This window comes from Cyanistes caeruleus, chromosome 11, assembly GCF_971803275.1.
Source record: "Cyanistes caeruleus chromosome 11, bCyaCae1.hap1.1, whole genome shotgun sequence".
In the NCBI taxonomy this organism is placed as follows: domain Eukaryota; kingdom Metazoa; phylum Chordata; class Aves; order Passeriformes; family Paridae; genus Cyanistes; species Cyanistes caeruleus.
This window is the reverse complement of record NC_141711.1, coordinates 14,286,470-14,309,179: the sequence shown is the minus strand read 5'-3', so window position 1 is coordinate 14,309,179 and position 22,710 is coordinate 14,286,470. Positions and strand designations below refer to the sequence as shown.

General features: G+C 61.6%; 2 protein-coding genes across 3 annotated transcripts in view; one reads left to right on the top strand and one right to left on the bottom strand.

Moving 5' to 3' along the window:
- The window catches only part of GNAI2 (G protein subunit alpha i2), an 80,491-nt gene that overhangs the window by 35,099 nt on the left and 22,682 nt on the right, over positions 1 to 22,710 (bottom strand). The gene's annotated exons all lie outside the window — the stretch shown is intronic.
- Positions 695 to 22,226, top strand: SEMA3F (semaphorin 3F). Of its 2 annotated transcripts, XM_086845300.1 has the most exons (19): positions 695 to 831; positions 3,773 to 3,936; positions 12,318 to 12,478; positions 12,645 to 12,707; positions 13,140 to 13,259; positions 14,579 to 14,659; positions 16,701 to 16,794; positions 17,121 to 17,240; positions 18,297 to 18,436; positions 18,526 to 18,640; positions 18,827 to 18,896; positions 19,004 to 19,148; positions 19,242 to 19,464; positions 20,291 to 20,379; positions 20,695 to 20,736; positions 20,899 to 21,056; positions 21,137 to 21,204; positions 21,528 to 21,661; positions 21,740 to 22,226. In XM_086845300.1, the coding sequence occupies exons 2-19, from the start codon at positions 3,825 to 3,827 to the stop codon at positions 22,148 to 22,150; spliced, it is 2,346 nt and encodes a 781-aa protein (XP_086701426.1). In that variant the 5' UTR covers positions 695 to 831; positions 3,773 to 3,824; the 3' UTR covers positions 22,151 to 22,226. The 2 variants fall into 2 exon arrangements, with proteins under 2 accessions (XP_086701426.1, XP_086701427.1); XM_086845301.1 differs by lacking the exon at positions 14,579 to 14,659.

The window sequence follows — 22,710 nt, the reverse complement described above, 5'->3', positions numbered from 1 at the left end:
AGTCATTGCCTTGGGTGTGCGGGGGGCACGGTGCCGGGCAGGGATCACCCGGTGCAGGGGGAGAACGGTCCCAGGAAGGGACACCCAGGAACCGGCAGATGCTGGATGCCAGGGCACAGGTACTGAGCTGGGATCACCCAGGTGTCCACGGCTTGCTGTGCAACCAGAGCGGGCAGGGGTCACCTGCCTGCCCTGGGCCGGGGGTCACCAGTGGGGGTACCCGGGGTGGGGGCGGCAGGACGAGCAAGGTGGGGCCGGCGCCCCGCTGCCAGCATTTGGAGATGTCGCGTCTGGGAGACGGTCTCGGTTTCTCAGCAGAGCCGGAGCTCTCACAAAGCCGCCGACTCGTCGGGGCTCGGCTCCCCGCAGACCCCGCCGCCCCGGGCCGCCCCCCGCCGCGGCAGACAAAGGAGGGACGGCACTTATTTATCCTCCTCCTTCTCGGGACCGGCGGGAGGGCGGCGGGCTGCGGAGGTGCGCCGAGCCAGCGGCGGGCTGCCACGGCGCGGCGGGGCAGCGCCTGCACCCCGCAACAAAGGGCCGGAGCGGGAGGTGAGCGGCGGGGGAGGCGCCGGGGCTCGAACCTGCGGCCCGGCCCGGGGGGCGTGTCCGGGGCGTGTCTATGCAAACGACGCCCCCCGCGGCGGGCCCGCAACGGGGCCCAGTGGGGGCCGGGCCCCGCCCGGTGCCCGCCCCGCCCCGCCCGGCGCTCACGGGCCGGGGCCGCGGCGGCAGTCGCGGCCGAGAGATGGCGGGGGGCCGCGGGACCCCGGCGCGGCGCTGAGCCCCGCCGCCCTCCTCAGCTCCCGGCCCCGCCGGGACCCCCCGGAGGTAAGAGCGGCGGCGGGCGGCGGAGCGGATGCCCGGCGCGGGGGGCGCCCCGGGAAAACTTTCCGCCGCTCGGAAGTCGCGCGTGTGGGTCCCCCCCCGCCGTAAGTTGCCGGTGAAGCGGGCAGGTGGGGCTCGGGCCGGTGCCGGCGGTGCGCTGCTGGGACCCCGTCCCGGGGCTGGCGGCGGCACCGGCTGCGTCGGGGACCCCCCGTTCCCCGCCTCGTAGCGGGGTTATACCGAGGTGGGGCGGACCGTGCCGGTCCCCCCGCTCCCGGGAGCCGCGGCTGGGCGGGCGCGCCCCGCTCCCGCTCGGGGCGGGGGGACTGTCGCAGGGACCGGGGCTTGGTAGGGGGCTCCCGGGGCATGGGGGCTGCTGCAGGGCTCGGCGGCGAGCGGGTGCCCCGGGAGGGGGTGCCGGGGGCACACACACGCCGGAGAACGCCCGCTACCCTGGAGCAGGCTGCCGGTGCCCGCCCCGAGGGGACGCCGAGCCCCGGCAGGGCTGGGGCTGCGCGGAGGACGCCCGGGCGGGGGGCGCAGGGGACAGGCGGCGCTCCCTGGGGACAGGCCAGGCGTACCAGAGCGCAAAGTTGTGTAAAGTTATTTCCCGGGTGCGCGGGGCCGCGCTGGACATTTAGCGTTATTGTATTACGTTCTGTTATTTTTCCCCCCCTCTTTTTCCCCCTCTTCCCACCGATGGCATCGCGCGCCGTGGCCGGAGGTGGGCCAGGCTCCCCTCCCACTGCCTATCCTGCCTCTATTGCTTTTCCCTCCCAAAATGTTTCCTGCTCTCTCCTGAGCCCACGGGGAGCAGGCGTGCAGGCAGCCCTACCTACCCCCGAGTCCCCCCCGCGGTACTCCCGAGGCATCCCCTCAGCCCTTTCTGGGGGTTCCATCCCCAAAAGGAGCCCCTGCTCCAGACCAGAAAACCTTTCCCTAATTGCTCGGGCTCGGCGGCGCTGGGTTGACCAGCCTGAGGGAAGGGGGGGATAAAGCCGAGTGGGATTTTTGATCTTCCTGCGGCAGCGCAAGCAATGGCCAAACTTTAATTGCTAAAAAAACCCCTCCAAGCCCAGACAGCCCGGGGGCTGGAGGGCAGGAATGCGGCCGCTCTCCCCTGGAGTTCTCAGTTTCCCCGGAGTGCAGATGACCCTGGAAATGGAGATTTCCTGGCCAAGGTGCACTCCAGTGGCCCGTTTCCCTTTTTGCTTCCTTGGAATTTGCCTTTCCCAGCCGGGTCTGGGTGCCCCCCACTCACCGCCGGCCCTTTCCCCTCTCCTCGCCCTGCGCTTGCTGCGCTCCCCTCCTCTCCCTCTTTTCCTTTGTTTGCCATCTCGCTCCCTGTCTCTGACGCGTACGCCGCTCCATCCAAATGCAATAGTAGGATTTGCCAGAATTATTTCCTAAAGCTGCCGGGGAGAGGGGGGAGGTTTGGATGGAGGGGGGTTATTTAACTGCAACCAACTGGAGTTTTGGCTGGTGGAGAAATTGGGGGTGCAGGCTGTCCCGGCCTGGCGCTGATGGGAAGGGCAGAGCTTGGGAATGGGTGGGAGAAGGGGGAAGGCAGCCTGAAAAGGGACCGAATACCAGTACAATGGAGCAGAGCAGGGTGTGCTCAGGGGCAGAGGAACAAATTCAAATATTTACTGACCCCAAAGGCAAGAAGGGGAAAAAAAACCCGCAGCCCCAGGGAACAGCGGTGCCACCACGCGCGGGGTCTTGTCCTGCTGCTGGTGACAGCGCTGCTGCCCTTGCCCTGCTCGGGGCTGGGGCTGGCGGTGTGGGTGCTGTGTACTGCAGGAGAGGCCAGCCAGACCACCCGGCTGGGGTGCGGGATAGCCCCCCTTGCAGCTCAGCATCTCTCTCCGGGGTGCCCCAAAGGGTTCCCAGCCATCCGTCCAGCTTCTTTGGGTGTGCCTGTCCCCTGTGGGGCTGTGTGGTGGCGGCTGGCAGAGCCCTGGAGGGCATGGCTCCATGGGGGTGTCACGGTGGGGACCCCTGTTCCCGCAGAGCCGACCCCCTTTGGCTGGGCTGACCGGACAGTCCCCGTGTGCCTGAGCCCACCCCGGTACCGTGGCACAGTGCATCCCACACAGGCATGCAGCTCCCTGGGGACCGCGGGCCTCCTCCCAGATCCTGTCTCGAGTGCCCTGGAGACCCCCAGGAGGGTGCTGCCTCGGGGCCTGACCCAGGGGACGGTGTGTCCAGGAGGGGCAGTGGGGTGCGCGGGGGGCACCGTGCACCGAGCCGTGCCGGGGTGCGTGTGTGGCTTGCTGGAGGCAGCTTGGCGGACTCCGCTCAGTGCCGGAGCCCCAGGGAGTCCAGCTGCCTGGCACACAGGCAAGGCTTTTTTTTTTCCCCTCTTCTTTTTCTTCCTCTTTTATTTATGAAAAAAAAAAAAATCTTTTTTTTTTTTTTTTTTTTTTTTGTACGTTCTTGGAATAATGAAGTCCAGATTTCCTTCATGTTGGAAAGATTTGATCCCAGCTCTGCTTGCTGTGGCTTTGCTGGGGGCTGGGAGGAGAGTTGGGGAGGCAAGGGCTGGGAGTGGGACCCCTTTGGGTGCTGGGGCAGGGGGAGCCAGCCCGGTGGGGGGCTGGGGATGCTGCAGCTGAGGGGGGGTGTGAGGAGGGATGGAGGGATGCTCCTCACCTGGCCAAGGCTCGCCAGCTGGGGTGGAGGAGGGTGCTGCAACGGCTCTCGCCGCGCTTGCCTCGCCCTGCGTGCTCACCAAGGAGGTGAGGCTGTGGCCCCCCGATCTGTGCCCCCTGCCCCCCAGTCTGTGGAGCAGAGTTCAGCCTCCCGGGGCTGCCTTCCAGTCCTCCCCGGAGGATGCTGCGTGCCAGCGGGTGATGGAGGGCGGGACGTGGGGTTTGTAGCCCTCAGGGGGGTGGTGGGTGCAGTGAACTGACATCCCTCCCACGTGTGCCCTCCTTGGCAGGCTCGGCTCCCCCAGACTGCCCTCGACCTCGGCGCCCAGGCGCGTGCCCACCATGCCCGTGGTCGGTGTCCTGCTCTGGGCCACCCTGCTGACTCTGGGCTGGCGGGCTGCCCATCCCAAGGACCACGGCTTTGCTACCCCCAGGGTCCAGCTCTCCTTCAAAGGTAAGAGTCTGGTTGTTGGTGTGGGGGGCAGGGCGGGACCCCAAGATGGAGGAAACCACGGGCACCCCAGTACAGGCTCCTTCTCCTCCTCCTCCTCCTCGCTCGGGGGGCATCAGCAATCTGCACCCTCAGACATCTCCATGGGGATCCGTATTCAGGTGTGGCAGAGCTCCCAGTCTGCACCAGCACACGCAATCTTGGGGGGCTGGTAGCCTGCCTAGTCCCCCCAGTACGCTTCCTGTTGTGGGTGGGTGGCTCCCTCCATCTGGCAAAGCTGGGTGCTGAGGTGTGGGAAGCCCCCCCGGCAGCACCCCGATTCCAGACAGCAGCTTGACGCCGCCCCGACCCCCCCAGCTGGTATTAACGCCTGGGAGCTGGCAGGGAGCCGGGAGAGGCAGGAGGGGAGGGTGCTGGGTGGGGGGAAGGGGCTTAACCCTTTCGTACCGGGGCTGCTTAGCCCACCCAGCCCCTCTAGGAGCCGTGGGGGGACCCCTGGGTCAGCTCTGGGGTGCACATGGGTGGAGGGGTTTGGCTTGAGCTGCTGTTTTGAGGTTGCCGAGCAGGGCAGGCTGGGGCGCATGAGACAGGTCCCAGGGCTGCAAACCTGGAGGAGCAGAACGGAAATTCCCCCAGTTCCTGCTGGGAGCTTGCCTGCTTGGATGTGTGTCAGGAGGTGACAGTCGTGAGGAGCCTCATGTCTGCCTCCCCTTGGGGTCTGTGGGAGAGCTGGGGCTGTGCTGCCTGTGCCCCTCCTTTGCTGTCCCACTGCACCTTTGCCCTCTGGTCACCTGCTGAACCTGTGAGCCCAAGGATGTGGTGGCAGAACTGATGGTGAGCACAGCAGAGCCAGGCTGGGGGGCTGACAGCAAACTCAGTGAAGCAGCAACAGCCATGGGTGTTACAGGCTGGTCTTGACAGAAAAAATGGCTGGTATGAAGAGTCTGGGGACAAGTCCAGGCTGGAAAATAGTGAGCAAGTTCCTCCCCAGAGGCAGGCGCCACTTTGCTCTACAAACAGCCTTCTTGGAGGGTTTTGGGGGCTGCTGGGGTTGTTTAGGTGCTGTACAGATGCTTCCCCACCTTGGCTTAAAACACCTCTTCCTCACATCTGTGGGGAGGGGAGGCTCCAGCAAAGTCCCAGCTGGACCTGCTGCCCACTGCCACACCATGGTGGGACCCAGGAGTGAGATTAATTCCAGATAGGCATGGTTAATCTTGCTATGCCACGGGTTAGGGGCTGGTTTGGGGCTGGTTTTTTTTTGGCCCCAGCTGGTTGGAGCAATGGTTCCTGGCTGTACTCAGGATCTGCAGTCCTTCTCCCTCCTGCCTGAGGTGGTCTGGGGCAGGGCTGCCCCTGCCCTTGCTGCCTGGAGCGGGGATTTGTGCTGGGAGAAGGGCTGATTTGCATTGGCACATGGAGAAGAAATGCCAGCGGTGTGCTGGGTCCAAGCACATCGGGGTTGGGAAGGGGTGCTCACCTCTTTCCTGCCTGTACTCTGACAAGGGTGGCAGTGGTGGAGAATTTTCCCAGGGTCTTCCTTGAGGGCCAGCTGGGAGCTACACACCAAACTGCTGGTGAGCAGCTTCCTGACCTGATCATCCGCATGCAGCCTCCCTGAAGCCGTAGAACCATGAGATATGGGCTGACAGTGGCACTTTGTGGATGGCCCAGCCACTTCTCTTGCCTGGAGAGGCAGGGATGATACCCAAAGGCCGGCCCCAAATCTCCCAGTGCAGCTGCAGACAGTGGGGCTGGGTGTGATGGGTCTGGGCTGGGGGCACTGGTGTGATGAGCTGGGCTGGGCTCTGCTGTCAGGGATGGTTGTGCTGCCACAGGGCACCAGGTGGCCGTCTGTGCAGTCACAGCTGCGGGTCGCTGCCACAGCATCCCTCTGCCTGAAGCATCCCAGTGCCAGGGTGGGATTGAGGTGGCCCTGTGGCCAGAGTGCTGGGGAAGGAGCCGCCGTGTCCCCAAGTGTGTCCCCTGGTGCCTTGCCTGGGCTGCCTGGAGCCCTGCCAGCTGCGGGAGCGTCTCTGGGTTTGTTTGCCTTTGCTTGTTATCACGCGCCAGAGGTTTGTCGCAGCTCCCCGGGGCCTGCGTCATCCTCTACGGAGCCCCGGCGTCTCTGAGTGCATTAAAAAAAAATAAAAAACGTCTACAAAATACTGAAGTGATAGGAAAGGGGTGGGAACCGAGCTCCCGTGCCCTGGTGCAGGGTGACGGGCTGGGCAGGGTCAGTCCTCTCCCCATCCCGTCACCCCCGTGGTCTCTTTACGTCTGTCCTCCTCTCAAGGCTTTCCTGTCCGTGTGTCGGGAGGAGGAAGGTGACCAGCATGGAAAGAACAGTGCTGGGAGCGGCTCCGGCACAGCTCCCTTTTGCCAACAGCTCTTCCCAGATCCCAGCCCAGTGCTGGCCAGAAATAGGGTGGATATTTTTAATCATCTCCGTGCTAACAATTCACTCGCTCCCCGCACGGCCGTACACATCCTGCGGCCCCCTCTGCTCTGGGCCTTCCTCCGGGCCGGGGGCTCGGGCACCGCAGAGGCTGGCCCGTTCCCCACGAGGATGCAGGAGGTGATGATGATGGTGGTGGTGATTCATCCCTCCGTGTCCTGCTCCCTGTCCAGCGTGGGAAAAGCATGAGGGAAGGAAGGGTGGGCTCTCGCCCCGCATCATGGCGGGAAGCCCTCGAGGTCAGGGCTCTCCGTGGGGCTTCCAAACGGGAGCCGCTCCCCGCGGCGGGGGGACAGCCGTGCTGGCCGCTCTCGGAAAAGCTGTGGCTGAGGTCCAGCCGGGGCAGTCCTGACCGGGAGGGGTGGGGTGAGAGGCAGGGCAGTTCCTGCAGGGCTAAAAAGTTACTTTAAAAAGGGTGAATTGAGCATGGAGTCTCCTCTGGGCTCCACTGCCAGCCCCCTGCATGGCCTCACTCCTGCCTGCCTCGTGCCTCAGTTTCCCCTCCCACCCCACTGGCATCTCTGCTGGTGGCCAGGAGATACCGGCACGCTTGATCTGGGCCAGGGGGTGGCAGATGGCTGGAGAGGAGCCCTGACAGGGGACCATGTCCTGGGGGCCGTCCAGGCGCCCTCCTAAGCTGCTGCAGCTGTGGGCACTGCTTGGCGACAGCAGGATGGGATAAACAGGGGGCTGAGAGCAGGGCCAAGGGCTTAGGGACAGCCAGTGCTGGAACACTGGCACTGTTGGTCCCCACCCTGGCGTGAGTGCCCCATGCTGCTCCTCAGACCTCTTAAAGGTCAGGGGGATGCCACAGTCCCCTTTTCTGTGCCATAAGGGGCGGGGACATGGGGCTGAACCCTGTGACCCCTAAGAGGATTTCCTTGGCTGGGACAGTGGGGGGCTGCGGCAGGGCCCCTCCACCCGCTGGGACCGGCTGCTGCTGGGGCTGAGCTCCCTGGCTCCGGCTGCGAAGCTCCATAAGCTCCTTAAACCCTCCCCCCACCAAAAAACCCTGTGCAATTTCAGCCCCCCCCCAAGCCTCTATGTAATAAGCTAGTTATCCTTCAAATTAACAATGCTCCTTATGGAACAGCATGGCCCTTGCTGGGGCTCTGGCATGGGTGTTCTCCCCACTCCAGTGCTGCTTGGGCACAGAGCAAAGGGCCTGGAGCAGCCGCAGTTTCCACCCGGCACCGTGCCCTCCCCTCAGGGGCTGCGGAAAGAAATAATGTCCAAACATTAAACACAAAAGCGCAAAGAGCAGTGGCTTGGGGCATCTCAGCTCAGCACTTGGCTTTTGGGGTGATTAAAGTAGTTTTTTTCTGAAGCCAGGCTCTTTCCTGAAGGGGATTTCATGCTGCCGGAGCATCCCCCGACCCAGCCAAGATCCCGCTCACCAGTGCCGAGTGATGCTCCGTGGGGACGGGTTCCCCCTGCCAGCGCTCCTCGCTGGGGCACATCCACACACCAGCGCTTGGGGCAGGCTCGCCCGGGGATGAATCAGCGGTTTCCGCTGAAAAAAAAAAAAAAAATAATAAAAAAATGTGGGTTTTCTTTTTTTAATTTTTTTTTTAATTGTTTTTTGGCTGGCGCCCAAGCGGCCGGGCTGCGGTGGCTGCGGGGAGCACCCGGCCGGCACCTCTTTCATCCGCAGGGATTTGAGCGGGTGGCTGCAGCACCTGTCCTCTGCCACGGGTGCCGGCACGGGGCGATGCTCCAGGGGGGCTGGAGATGATCGGGGGTGGAAGGCAGCAAGCGGGAACAGGAGTCATTTCATCTCCCAAGCCCCTGCAAGGCAGCTTCGGTTTCCTCCCACCTGTGAATCGGTTAAATGGGAAAAGAGCTTGGCTGGGGGCCACGGAAACTCTCTTATTACATGTAATTAGCTTAATTACATCATAAATAACCCATCAAGGGGTAGCGGAGTGACGCTCAAACAAATAAGCAATTCTGCTTTCATCGGACGACCCACCCAGCTCTTTGATCAGCCCCAGTAACAACAAATGCTTTAACCACGAGAGGGGATACATCCAGCCCCCTATCCCTCTCCGGGCATCGCTCCCCATCCTGCTCCTCTGACGCGTACCCAAAAAACTGCATCTCAGATTTCAAGCAGGGAAAAAAATTAGTAGGGAACATAATCAAAATTTGGGGCACGCTTCTAAATTTGAGGGCTAAAACGCTGCAGGATGGAGATGGGATTTATCCCTGCTGTGCCAGGCTCCCTTGGGATCGGTGCTGGGCTCCTCCATCGGCATTTAGAGTGAATTCATTCTTCCCCATGCAAAGAAAGGGCTCCCGAAAGGCGCTGGCTCCGCCAGCCGGGGTGGGGGGGGATAGGGGGGGTGGGAGTGCGGTTATTGAATATAAACACGCCGTGTAATTTACATGCTAATTATGTTGAATGCGCTACAAGCCCATAATTAGAATCTAATTAGGTGAGAGCGCCTGTAATTGGTTTTGGGGAATGCAGTGATGGTGCACCTGGGGAGGTGACCCGCTCGGGTCGTAATGACATTAACTCGTCATGCTGGTGCCCTGGTGATGTTTGGGGGGTCGGGAGGATGTGGGGGGCTGGGGTGGGGTGAGGACTCCTTCGGGGTGTTCGGTTTATCAAAAACCCCCAAAATCCCCCTTTTGCTTCGGAGATCAGCACTCGTCTCGGTGCCAGTGGGTGATGGATAGGGACCACTCACCCCTGCCCGGTGGGGGCCAGTGGTGACAGCCAGCAGTGGTGGGCAGCTGCCGGAGCTGGGAATGCAGCCCGAAACTGGCATTGCAGGGGGAATTTAGCTTTGCAGAGCATGCAGTCGGGTGGTGGTGCCGCGGGCAGAGCAGAGCATCGCGCCTTGCTGCCAGCCCTCGGGCTCCTGGCCGCCGGCATCACTCGAGGGCGCGGGGTAATTACAGCTCAACGCCCAAGGACACCAAACGATTGCGGGTCCCGGGGGGCTCGGTGGAATGCTGTGAGCCGATGGTCCCCGGGGAGGCCACCCTGGCTGCGATGCCGAGCGGCTCCTGGCTCCGGTGCTCGGCAATTAAAATAGGATTAGGCTCTCGGCCAGGCGGGGAAGCTGTGCCGGTGCCGGGATTGGCAATGGAGAAGCAGGAGGGAATATGCTCGTCGGGGCGCATCGGCTAATGAGCCGGCTTCTCCAGCCCGGCCGGGGCCCCTGCCCCACTTCATCCCCAGGGACACCCCGCGGCTGCTGGGGGCGGCTTGGGGGACACGGTGACACTGGGGGATTAGGCAGTGCGATGGAGGTTTGGGAGGTCAGAGGTTGTCGTCTTTGGAGAGGGCGTTCCGGGGCAGCGGGTCCGTCACCTCCCTGCTCCCAGAGTGCCCCCTCTGATCGCTGAGCCGTGGGGCTTGAATGGAGCCTTCGGTGGGGGGCCAGGGCCCTTTGTGCTACCGGCCCCGTCCCCTGCCAAACCCGGGAGACGCCCATCCTAATGGATGTGGGGTATTTGGGGTGGTCACTGACACGGAACCCTCCACCACCAAATGTCCTGGAGCTCCGGGATCCTGGGGCTGTTGGTGCTGGCAGATGAGGGGCTGTCCTGGTGTGGGGGCTTCTGTCCAGTTTCATTGCCATCCCTGTCTCTGCCAGCTCCCAGGTGTCTCTGTCCTGAGCAGGAAGCCTGGGCGTGCAGTTCCATCACAGGTAGCTGGGGACGAGCTCTTCTGCTCTGCCTGTGTCACTCACTGCCAGAGCCACCCTGCCCTTTCCTGGCTCCTGAGCTGTGGTCTGGTCCCCACCAACACCAGAATCGCACTGAGGGAGGCAGCAGCATACACACAGAGTGTGGGGCACACACCTGTACACACCCAGTGTGGGCCAGTGGGGCAAAATCAGGACACAGGACAGGCAGGGACCAGACCTAGTGTGCCATGGCACAGTCAGGGACCGCTACAGAACATGCTGGGGACGCCATGGGTGGCATGTGAGCCAGCACCAGCAACAGGCAGCAGCATCTGGAGCCCAGATGGGCCAGGCAGGAGGAGGAGCCTGCCGTGGGTGGGTGGGTGAGCGGCTCCCTGGCCCCTCATCCTTGGCACTGTTCCACTGCACCTCTGCCATGGCCCCCGTGCCTGCAGCCCAGATTCCAGCCCCTGCACGTGCCCACCGTGCTCGTCCCGTCTGTCCAGCCCTGGCACACAGGCAGGCCCCCAGGCCAGGGGAGGTTCATGTCACATCCCATGACACTATTTCCTGCTGCCAGCTCCGATGGGTTCCCACTCTGAGTGTGTGCACTGGCCTCCCTGCCACGGCCCAGCGGGTCTGGCATCTGCACAGGTGCCCCAATGAGGAACTGCGGAGCATCACTGCCAGCCGTGGGACAGAGGGCGTGCCCTGGATGGGAAGGGATCCTGAGGGCACCTGTGGGACATTCCAGCCCCTTTTGCGGCCGGGATGTCAGGGAGGTCTGCAGGCACTTGGCCTCCCACTGGGAATGGAAGCTGGCTGCTGGAGCCCTGCCCAGCGCTGCCTGGAAGCCTGACACTGACCTGCAGGACCCTGCTCTGCTCCTCCCCAGGAAGGGGGGTCCCCAGAGCTGCTCCTGGTGCCTGCACAGAGCACTCCTCTGCATGGAGGGACAACCTCCACAGGGTGAGGGTGCTCATCGGATCAGTGTGTCATGGATGTGGCATCCAATGGCTGTTGGTGGCATCCAAAGAGGATGACAACGCCAAAGAGTATGGCATCTGGGGCAGATGGCATCCCATGAGGGTGACATCCAATAGCTGAGGATGGCATCTGATGGTTGGTTGTGGCATCCAAAGTGGGTGACACCTTTTAAAAGAGTGGCATCTCCAAAAGAGTTGGCTTCAGAAGCTGATGGCATCACATGGAAGTGGCATCCAATGGCTGTTGATGGCATCCTAAGAGAGCAGCACCTCCAAAAGGAAGCATATGGGGAAGATGACGTCCCATGGGGATGGCATCTGATGGCTTGGAGTGGTATCCAAAGGGGTGGCATCCAGGGCAGATGTCATCCCATGGAGGTGGCATCTGATATTTGGAGGTGGTTTCCAAAGGGGGTGACACCTCCAAGGGGAGTGTCACATCCAGAGAGTGGCATCTCCAAAGAGGCGGCCCTTGAAGGGGTGGCATCCAGGGCAGATGTCATCCCATGGAGGTGGCATCTGATATTTGGAGGTGGTTTCCAAAGGGGGTGACACCTCCAAGGGGAGTGTCACATCCAGAGAGTGGCATCTCCAAAGAGGCGGCCTCCAGGGCCGATTGCATCCTGCTGGAGCAGGGTGCTCTGTCTTACTCGTGCCCCGGGCCCTGCCGCGTGGTTCTTGGCACTGGCCCACATCATCTGCAGCACTTCTGCCTTCCATCTGGCTGCCTCATTGCACTTGTGAATATTCATGACCCTCATTATCCTCTTTCACTCCTTGCTCCCACACTTAGGCTAAAAATAACTTTCCAAGGGGGGATGGGGTGTTCGGGGCGGGGGAGAGGCTCATCACCTCCCCTGGAGCTGGTTCCTTGGGGTCCCAGCTCTCCCATCCTAGGAGCCAGAGGCTTGGCTGGAACATGGGGTTACACTGCAGGAGGGGGATGATGCTGGAAATTTTGGGATCTCTGGGCTGGGGCGGCAGAGAGCCCCAGCCTCCTGCCCCATCTCAGTGGCAACCTCTGCTCCCTGCTGTGGGTTCCTGGATTTCCTGAGCCCAGGTTCTGATGATTTCTCTTCTGCCCACTCTTGGTTGTCCCAGCTGGCCATGAGCATCTCTGTCATTGTTTCTTGTCCTGCACAGAGGTGGCAGTATCATGGTGCTGACCATGGAGTGGAAAGTGGGCACCTCGTCTCTTGGGGTGACCTCCAGCTGGGCCCAGGCTTGGACTCAGGGATGACACTGGCAAAGACAGGGGTCCTTGGGGTACTGACACCTTCCCCGTTCCCCCCGCAGAGCTGAAGGCAACGGGCACAGCACACTTCTTCAACTTCCTCCTCAACTCCAGCGACTACCGCATCCTGCTGAAGGACGAGGACCACGACCGCATGTATGTGGGCAGCAAGGACTACGTCCTCTCGCTGGACCTCCACGACATCAACCGCGAGCCCCTCATCGTAAGCTGCCAGTGCAGGCCAGGAGGGCAGGTGGAAGGGGGTAATTGGGCACTTTGGGGACCTTTTGGATGCCAGGGCAAGAGCTCAGTGGGTATACCTGGTGCTGGTGGGGAAGTGGTAGGGCCAGGTGGGAGTCCTGATCTCCTGTGGGTTGGTGTTTCCACAGATCCATTGGCCCGCATCCCAGCAGAGGATCGAGGAGTGCATCCTGTCAGGCAAGAACAGCAATGTGAGTAACCACCACGAACCCCCTACTGGTAGTGGAGTGGCACTGGTGCTTGGCACTGGAGGGGGATTCATGTCATTCATGTCCCTGTATCCTACTCTGGAAAAGCCATCCCCCAGCATGTACAGCTATGTCGAGATGGGGTGGCTCTCCAGGGTGTGGCAGTGTCCTGTCACCCCCTCTGTTCCAGCCAGGCAGGTCCTGGATAGCTTTCCTGGGCAAGTAGGAGGCCAAGCTCCCCATGCTGCTTCCTCCTACCGGCCAGGGCTGGGCCCTCTGGCTTGCCAGCTCGTGGCCCATGCCAACCCCTGATCCATGCTGTCCCATGCCACATGGCATCCAGTGACCTCTTTCATCCCATGCCCACACCAACACGGCCCCACTGCAGTTTATAGCCCCCATACTTGGGTTAAAATGTTCTCCTCTGCTCCCCAGGGGGAGTGCGGCAACTTCATCCGCCTGATCCAGCCCTGGAACCGGACACACCTCTACGTGTGCGGCACCGGCGCCTACAACCCCATCTGTGCCTTCGTCAACCGCGGGCGCAAAGCCCAGGTGAGGGGCGGGAGGGATGGGGGTGCTGAGCTGCTGTCTGGCACGGTGGTGCTGGCACAGCCACCAGGGCACTGCAGTGGGGTGGGTGCTTGGCTCAGCTCTGCTGGCTGCTGGGGGAGGTTGGGGGCTGAAGGCCGTGGGCAAGGGCAGGCTGGGTGTGACCATGGCTAACAGTGTTGTGCTGCTGAGCGGGGCCGAGCCATCTCCACAGACCAAAGACTTCTCTTCACGCTGGAACTTGGCTGTACTCTGATGGCAGCTGCCACACAACGTGCCCTCCCACCCTGCTGGCTGCAGCCACTGCTGGATCTCCACTGGGACGAGAGACACGTCAACCCAGCTTCCCACTTGCTGCCGGGCTGCTGAGCCCCTCACCGTAGAGTCCAAGGATGCCAGCACCCGTGCTGCACAGGGAGAACCGTGCAGGGATTGTGCCATTGCATGTGGCCGTGTCAGGAACATCCCTGGATGGATGTCACCCAGCACCAAGGACCACAACGTGCCGTGAGAGGGTGGCATCAAAGCTGTGTGCCGCCAGGCAGGATGTGTGGCAGACAGGAACATTTTCTGGACAGCCTTGGGAGGGAGCCAGTCTCTGCAAGCAGCACCATGAGTATCCCAGGAGTCCCAAGCCCTGTGAGATGTCTGTCCCCTCCACAGTGGAGTGACAGGTCCCAGGCTGTGTCTTCTCCTGAGGTTGGAGGGGGGATCACCAGCCCAAACTGAGGGAGGATCACGGCGCTGGATATGAAGGACGGGTGTCTGCCTCAGAGCCCCCAAGCCTGGCATAGGCACTGAGAGAGGTGGATGCTGTTCAGACCATTCCAAATTTGGATTGGATTGGGATTGAACTGGGAAGTGGTAGCATATGAGGAGAACCTAGGGTGGTAGTGCAGTCAAGGACAGCACTAGTTGTCCAGCAGAGTCAGTGGCAAGTGTGGAAGTGCTCCAGTGACCCTATGATGCTAATAGCTTTGGTGCTGAGGCATTGCTCATCAATGCAGGAGGAACGAGGTGGCAAGTGCCATTTTTGAGCCCTCGGGAGTGAGCCCAGCCTGGCTGGCTGTGGGCAGCCATCTCTCCACTCTCTCCTACCCCATGCTAGGACACCCCAGATCTGTGGGAGACAGCAGGACTCATCCTGGAGAAGCTGCTGCTGGAGGCCAGCCCAGGCTGGAGCATCAAGGAACCCAGGGGGACAGCAGTGCTCCTGCTCATTGGGCATTCATCACCCCAGCTCTTGGGGTCCCCTGCTCACCCCTGCCCTGGGGGTCCTTCCCCTGCTGGCGCTAACTCTCTGCCCTGCTCCTTTTCCCCAGGGGTTTCCGCCGAGCCAGCCGGGAGGCCAGGAAAGCAGATCCACCGACAGCCCCCTCAGCCCGAGACCAGCACAAAGCAAGGTGGGAACGGGTCTGGGAGCCCGCCGCAGCCGTGCCCACCTGTCCGCAGGGGCACACCAGAGCCGCGGGCTCCTTCATCCCACTGGCATGCTTCCGACCCCGGGCCGGGCGCCCCGTGCCGTGGGCATCCCCGCCTTCCCCTTCCCTCCCAGCACAGCATCTCCTGGCCACCGGCCTGGCGTCGGCTTTCCTTCTCTCACTAACTCCTTCTTCCTAGCCCATGTAGGATCCCCACCGTGGGGGACACTGTCAGGGATGGTGGCTCTCCACCCACCTCTGACTTTGCCTGACTCCAGGCTTCCTGTGTCCCTTGGAAGTGGGACCGTGTGTTGGCAGAGCCACAGGGCTTGGGATGATTCAGGGGAGGATGCTGAAGCGATGTGCAGGAGGTGTTTGGGTAGGGCCTACAGAAACATTACCGAGCAGCTGCTTCACCTCGCCCCAGGAAGGGTGTGTGTCATCCTGGCAGGCAAGTGCACTCAGGGAGGTGTCAGCATCCCTGGCTTCTGGGAGCACCCCAGTGTGCAGCCCACCCTGACAGTGTCACCCCCGAGCCTCTCCTCTCCAAACTAACATGGGTCAGTGCATGGGCTGGGGAGCATGGGGGTCATGGGCACCCCGGTGCAGCCTGGGGCTCCCCCAGCTCCTCGGGTGGTCGGGGGCAAGGGGTGATGCTTGGCAGCGAGCATCTCCCTGACTGCAGGCAGCTCCTGCTGCCAATTCCCCAGTGCCAGCTGGGAAAACACCATTGCCATTTTAGCCCCCTCAGGTCGCCCCAGTTCCTCTCCCTGCTGGGGAGAGGGTGTGTCTCCTAGCAGGAGCTGCCTGGGGGCTGGCACCATGTGCTTCCTGGCAGCTCTGGTGCATTTCAAGGTGCATTTTATCGGCAGCACCAGCGCCACAATGGCTCCTGTGTTGCCTGACCAGGAGGGTGAGATGATGCAGCCAGTGCCAGGGCTATGCTGGAGAGAGAGAGAGGTTGTCCATGTGAGCCGTTTGCCCACTTCAGGAGCGGGGCAGAGGTGTTTGTGATGGTGATGGTGGCACAAACTGTGCGGTGCAGTGATGCGGATGGTGAAATGTGGCTGTGCTCATCTCTGGGCCTGGGTGCCCCAGGAGGAGCTGCTGTGAGCAAACCCTCCAGTGGGAGAAGCCAACAGTGAGATCCCAGCTCCTCATCCCCTCTTGTTCTTCCCACAGCCAGGGCTCCATCAGGACCCTGCTGGCCTCTCAGTGGAGGGTGGCTGTCACCATGTCCATCACCCATGTGCCAAAGCCAGGGAAACAGGGCCAGTGGTGTTGCTTAAGGTGCCCCGTGCCCAGGCTGCCCATGGGTGCTCTGTGCTGCTGCTTTGTCTAAGCTGAAGGTGATCTCTATGCCAGGATGAGGAGTGACCTGGCTGGGCCAGCCTGTCCCTGTGTGCCCCCAGCCAGCACTGGCAGAGGATTTTGAGTGTGCCTCCAGAGGCAGTGTGTGTCTTGCTCCTGGCTGGGAATGTGCAAGGGTCCAGGAATGGCCACGGGGAAGGCAGAAGTGACAGCAGGGAGGCATCCCATGGAGCAGACACAGCATCTCACCATGTGAAGAAAAGCACTGGAAAATGGTCCCCGGCGAGAGAAGGACATTGGGTCCCACAACCGAGCTGTGCCGAGCTGTGCTGCAGGCCAAACCTGCCTGCTGAAGCTGCTGGAACTGTGTCACCTTGCTGGGCAAGTGGCAATGTGCAGCACAGCCAGCTGGAGTGAAGAGGCAGTCAGAGGGGGATTTTTTCCCAGACCTGGGGGATGGATGCTCCACTTTGGTCTGATGGCTCAGCCAAGTCTCCAAGTGGTGGAGGGCGTGGAAAAGCACCCAGCATCTTTGGAGGAGTCGCTTCAGCTTCTCAGGAGACCTGCAGACCCCTTGTGTGGTCCATCCATATCTGTCCTCGCTGCTGTGCACCATCCTGGAGGAAGCTGCCTCTCTCTGTGGGCTTTGGGAGCTGTCACATGAATGGAGGGGTGAAAGTCTAACCAGCTGCTCTATTTTCTTCTTCTCCAGGATTATATCTTCTACCTGGAGCCAGACAAGCTGGAGTCAGGCAAGGGGAAGTGTTCCTATGACCCCAAAGTAGACACCGTCTCTGCATTAATAAGTGAGTCCTGTGGCTCCCTGGTGCCAGTGCTTGCTGCCCTGGGCAGAGGGAATATGCAGGCAGGATGGAACAACTGCTCCCATCAGGAGCTCTGCCAGGAGTTCCTGCTCTGCCCCCCTGCCTGCTTCAGCTGTGCAGGCAACTGGCCCAGCAGAGGTGGGGATCGTGGTTACAGACCAGTGCCAACCTCCAGAACTCTCTGCGATGGTCACAGGCACTGGCTCTTGGTTGCCTGCTGGCTACTTGCCAGGTCTGGGGCTGGCAGTTGAAGAAGGTGGGTGGATGGGATGAGGTTGGGATTCCTGGATGACCTCTGCCCTCTGCAGATGAAGAACTTTATGCTGGCGTCTACATCGACTTCATGGGCACAGATGCAGCCATCTTCCGCACCATGGGCAAGCAGACAGCCATGAGGACAGACCAGTACAATTCCCGCTGGCTCAACGGTGAGTGCAGGTGTCACTGACCCAGGTGCCCTGGAGACCTCATGGCTTCAGCCCTAGAGATGAGACCTGTCCTGTAGTACTGCATCCTTCTGCCAGAACAGAGACAGCAGCCAGCAGGGGTGGGTGGATGGATGGATGGATGGATGGATTGATCATGGATGGATGATGGATAGATGGGTGGGTGGATGGATGGGTGGATGGATGGATTGATCATGGATGGATGGATGGATGATGGATAGATGGGTGGATGGATGGATGGGTGGGTGGATGGATGGGTGGATGGATGGATGGGTGGATGGATGGATGGATGGATGGATGGATGGATGGATGGGTGGATGGATGGATTGATCATGGATGGATGATGCATAGATGGGTGGATGGATGGATGGATGGATGTGAAAGCACAAAAGCAGGGACAGCTGTGTGGGGCAGTGTCTGAAGCTTTTCTGGGCAGTGGGAGCAGACTGGTGAGAGATGGGACTGGCTCTGCCGGTGTCAGTGCACGGGTTTCTGCAGCGCCGAGACGTCAACCGTGTCGCCTGCAGTCGGTGACCCCGAACATTCATTCTGCCCCCCTTGAAGCACCCCTGCCTGCGGGGCAGCAGCTGAGTAAACAGAGCAGAGCAGATGGGATGATCCTGCCGGGCTGGGGAGCCAGCGGGGTGGTAACCCGAAGAGGGGGAGCTGTCAGCGCAGGCTGGGCACCGGCTGATGGATGGCAGGGAGAAGCTTCCTGAGAAGCTTCCATGCTGTGTGGTTACTTCCTGGGGGGAAGACTGGTTCCCACCACTTTGCTGCTAGAGCTAATGTATCTCTTCAATCTGTGGACCTCAGAAATGCTCTCAGGGACCCCAGGGATGCTTCAAGCCTCTCCTGGTGCACTAGAGATCACAAGAGACATCCAGTTCCTCAGATGTAGCTCTCACCCTGTGGCCACAGCAGTGCTTTTCCAGGAGTGGGGTGACGCTGCAGCAGAGGGGGGTTCAGCATGCTGCTATGGCATGGAGCAGGGGTGCCACTGGGCTGATGGTGCCATGCTGTGCTGTGCCATTCCAGACCCAGCTTTCGTCCGTGCCCAGCTGATCCCTGACAGCAGCGAGAGGAATGATGACAAGCTCTACTTCTTCTTCCGGGAGAAGTCGGCTGATGCCCCACTGAGTCCTGGGGTCTATTCCCGCATCGGGCGCATCTGCCTGGTAGGTGTAGCAGAGGACAGGCAGGAAAGCAGGCAGGGAGGTGGGCAGGGGGACAGGCAGGGCTGAGCACAGGGCTCTCACTGTTGCAGAATGACGACGGGGGCCACTGCTGCCTTGTGAACAAGTGGAGCACCTTCCTGAAGGCCCGGCTCGTCTGCTCTGTGCCGGGACCCGATGGAATTGAAACGCACTTCGATGAGCTCCGTGAGTGTGCCAGGAAAGGGATGGGAGCCTTCTCTACCCCTGCAGGCTTGGGAGGCACCCTGGGCAGAGCTGGGGACACCCCTGCTGCCCCCTGCCTCTTGCTCTTCCATGGGTAACTGCTCTGCCTGTACCCTGGTGTCCCTGCCCGCCTTCCCTGTGGTGACGCCTCCATCTTTCTGTCCCAAGAGGACGTCTTCATCCAGCAGACTCAGGACACCAAGAACCCTGTTATCTACGCTGTGTTCTCCGCTTCGGGGTGAGTGCTGACACACTCCTGGCACAGTGTGGGGAGGAGGGAGTCTCAGCTGGATGGGTGTCCTGGCAATGCCATGACAAAGGGTGGCAGCAGGTCCTTTCCCCCAGGTCGGTCTTCAAAGGCTCTGCAGTGTGTGTCTACTCGATGACTGACATCCGCATGGTCTTCAACGGGCCCTTTGCCCACAAGGAGGGACCCAACTACCAGTGGATGCCCTACACAGGAAAAATGCCCTACCCCCGTCCAGGCACTGTAAGTACCCGCAGGCACCACGGGGAGGTGAGGAGGCGCCTGCCAGGCAGCCGGCACCCTCAGACCTGAGCACTGGCGATGTTTGTGCCGCAGTGCCCTGGGGGGACCTTCACCCCCTCCATGAAGTCAACCAAGGACTACCCTGACGAGGTGATCAACTTCATGCGCGCACACCCGCTGATGTACCACGCCGTGTACCCCACGCACCGCCAGCCGCTGGTGGTCCGCACCAATGTCAACTACCGCTTCACCACCGTGGCCGTGGACCAGGTGGACGCGGCAGACGGGCGCTATGAGGTGCTTTTCCTGGGCACAGGTACCCACGCCGCGCACCGCGGGGAACGCAGCATGCTCCGGCGCGGCCCCGGAGGGCACGGGCACCACCAGGGCTGGCCAGAGCACGGTGCCCTCCACCGCTAGAGCGGGGTGAGGGGCTGAGACTGTCCCCCTGAGATCCCTGCCCCTTCTCAAGGCTCCAGACTGTTCTTTCCCTGTCCCAATGCCATCCCACAGATACTAGTGTCCTGCCTGATCCTTCTCTTAGCCCAGCTCCTATCCCTGAAGCCAGTGATCCAGTATGGCACTTCCCATCCCAGGGATTCTGCCATGCAGCTTGGTCCTCCCCCTGTCCTGGTGCCTGTTCCAGGGGCCTCATCATCCAGCCTTATCCTTTCCTGACCCTAGCACCCATCCAGTGTGCTTCTTATTGCCCATGCTAATCCCGTCATCATCCAGCCTTGTACCTTTACTGCACGGTTGCCCATCCCAGAAACATTGACATCCAGCCCTGTCCTTCCCAGACCTCAGTGCCCATCCTGGGGCCACTATCATCCAGGCCAGTGGCTCCTTTGCCTTTAATGTGCATCCCAGAGCCTCCGTGATCCATCCTGGTCCTTCTCTTGCCCTGGTGCAAGTCCCCATGCTGCTCTGGGCACCCTGGCACTCTGGTGGCACTCTCTAAACACAGGTGGTTACCTGAGCTGGCACACTCCACCCCAGACACAGCTACCTGCCACAGCAGGAGAGATGGGCCTGGGGGATCCTTCCTTCCCACAGCCCCAGCAGGGACCCCCTTCCCAGAGAGGGAGGGCATGGGTGCCCAGGGGTAGCACTGAGCACCTGGGCACTCTGGTGTCTTGCAGATCGGGGCACTGTGCAGAAGGTCATTGTGCTCCCCCGGGATGACATGGAGACAGAGGAGCTCATGCTGGAGGAGATTGAAGTGTTCAAGGTAAGGGCTGGCATGTCCCACACCCTCTGCTGAGTGCTCTTGACCCAGCCAACCAACCCCTTGAGACACCAGCCGGCCCCTTGAGATACCAGTCACTCCTTGGGACAGCAGCCAGTCCCTTGGGACACCAGCCACCTCTTGGCCAGCTCTGGAGGGACTCCAGGCTTTGGTCCTCCTGCTGCTGCCCACTCACATCTCCCCCTGCTTTCTCTGCCTGCTCCAGCTGCCTGTGGGGGCTCTGGGCTTCCCACCCCGGGCTGTAGCATCAGTCCAAGTGGTAATCCCTCCATCTTCTTCATTCCTCCTCTCATCCAGGTGCCAGCACCCATCAAGACAATGACCATCTCCTCCAAGAGGGTGAGTCATAGCACGTGGCAGGTGCCTGGGTGGGCAGATCCCATCCCAGACCCAGCTGTGGCACTGCCCAGCGTCACCACAGCACCAGAGCAGGAGGCTCACAGGGGCCCTAATGCAGTGGGGATGAGGCAGTATCTCATCGTGTCCTTTTGTCCCCAACAGCAACAGCTGTATGTGTCCTCGGCCGTAGGCGTGACCCACCTGGCCCTGCACCGCTGTGACGTGTACGGGGAAGCCTGTGCTGACTGCTGCCTGGCCCGGGATCCCTACTGCGCCTGGGATGGCAGCGCCTGCACACGCTACTCCGCCTCCTCCAAGAGGTACAGCGTGGGTCAGGGAGAGGGTCAGGGAGGGACCCCCCAGCCACGGGCTCCCCCTCTCACCTCCCACTTCCCCACAGGCGGAGCCGGCGGCAGGACGTCCGGCATGGCAACCCCATCCGGCAGTGCCGCGGCTACAACTCCAATGGTGAGCGGGGTCTGGGACGAGGCCTTGTAGCCAGGGGCAGCTGGGACGGGAGACTGAGGGCACAGGGCTGGAGCTGGGGACTCGGGGATTCCTTGGTGTGAGGGTGGATGTATGGGAAGATACATGGATGGGTGGGTGGTTGTATTAGGGAGGGAGATGAACAAAGATGAGTGGATACATTGGGGATGAGAAGAAGCACAGATGAGTGGGTCGGTTCATGGATGGATGGATGGATAAATTGATACCCACCCTTGGAGATGGAGTGGGCAGGGGAGAAGTGCAGTGGGGTGGCGATGACCTGGCTGCCCATGGCCCCCCTGCAGCTAACAAGAACACGGTGGAGGCTGTGCAGTACGGAGTGGAGGGCAGCACAGCCTTCCTGGAGTGCCAGCCCCGCTCGCCCCAGGCCAGCGTCAAGTGGCTGCTGCAGAAGGACAACAGCGACCGGCGGAAAGAGGTAGGGCAGGGCGCTGCTCGGGGGGTGCCGGGGGTGCCGGGTGCCAGCCGCCTGAGCCGCTCCCCCTCTCGCCCCCAGCTGCGGGTGGAGGGCCGGGTGCTGCGCACGGAGCAGGGCTTGCTGCTGCGCGCCCTCCAGCTCAGCGACAGCGGCCTCTACTCCTGCACCGCCACCGAGAACAACTTCAAGCACACGGTGACCAAGGTGCAGCTCCGCGTCCTCAGCAGCCGCGCCGTCCACGCCGTGCTGGTCCAGGCGGAGACCCCCCCTGGCCTGCCGGGTGCTCCCACTCCCCGCTACCAGGACCTGCTGCAGCTCCTCAGCCAGCCCGAAATGGGACTCCTGGACCAGTACTGCCAGGGCTACTGGCGGCACACGGCCGCCAGCCCCCCGCAGCCGCTGGCTGGCCTCAAAGCCAAGGAGCAGCAGGACCAGAAGAAGCCTCGGAACCGCCGGAATCACCAGCCAGAGACCTATGGGCATACATGAAACCATCATCAGGGACTTTGCTAGCACAGTGGTCTATTTTTCCCCCCTTTTAATATTAAAAATATCTATAAATAAATATATATATATATATATATACACATCCACGCACACACACACACACACGCAGACACAAGCGCTCCCCCCTCCCACGGGAGGCGGTATTTATTTGTAGGCTGTACATAGTCACTGGGGTGGTGCTACCCCCACCTCCCAGCCCCAGTGAGGAGCAAGCACTCCTAGGGAGGAGCAGGGACCCCTGAGGTGGCTGCAGCCGCCATTGCTGTCTTCCCCTCTGCCAAGGACCCCCAGATCCTGTTGTGCAGGGACCACGGGTCAGCACAGCTGGGGCATGGCCCTGCTCTGGGGGATGGATGTCATGGTGTGGGAGGGGATGCTGCCCTGGGGAGGGCAGGGGGTGAGTCAGGGGGGAGGCAGTGCCAGGCAAGGTCTGCCCTCTGCAAGCTGGGCATGGCCATCATAGCTTCATGCCTCAGTTTCCCCACTGGGTTATGGAGGAGCAAGTGCTTTCTGTGAGGAAGCTGTAGGCCACCAGGCATGCT

Excerpts from the sequence above, each read along its gene's own strand:
- SEMA3F (XM_086845300.1), top strand. The coding sequence starts at position 3,825 with ATGCCCGTGGTCGGTGTCCTGCTCTGGGCCACCCTGCTGACTCTGGGC. Across the intron at positions 16,795-17,120 it reads CACCGTCTCTGCATTAATAA|ATGAAGAACTTTATGCTGGC; the intron begins GTGAGTCCTGTG and ends TGCCCTCTGCAG. Across the intron at positions 17,241-18,296 it reads CAATTCCCGCTGGCTCAACG|ACCCAGCTTTCGTCCGTGCC; the intron begins GTGAGTGCAGGT and ends GTGCCATTCCAG.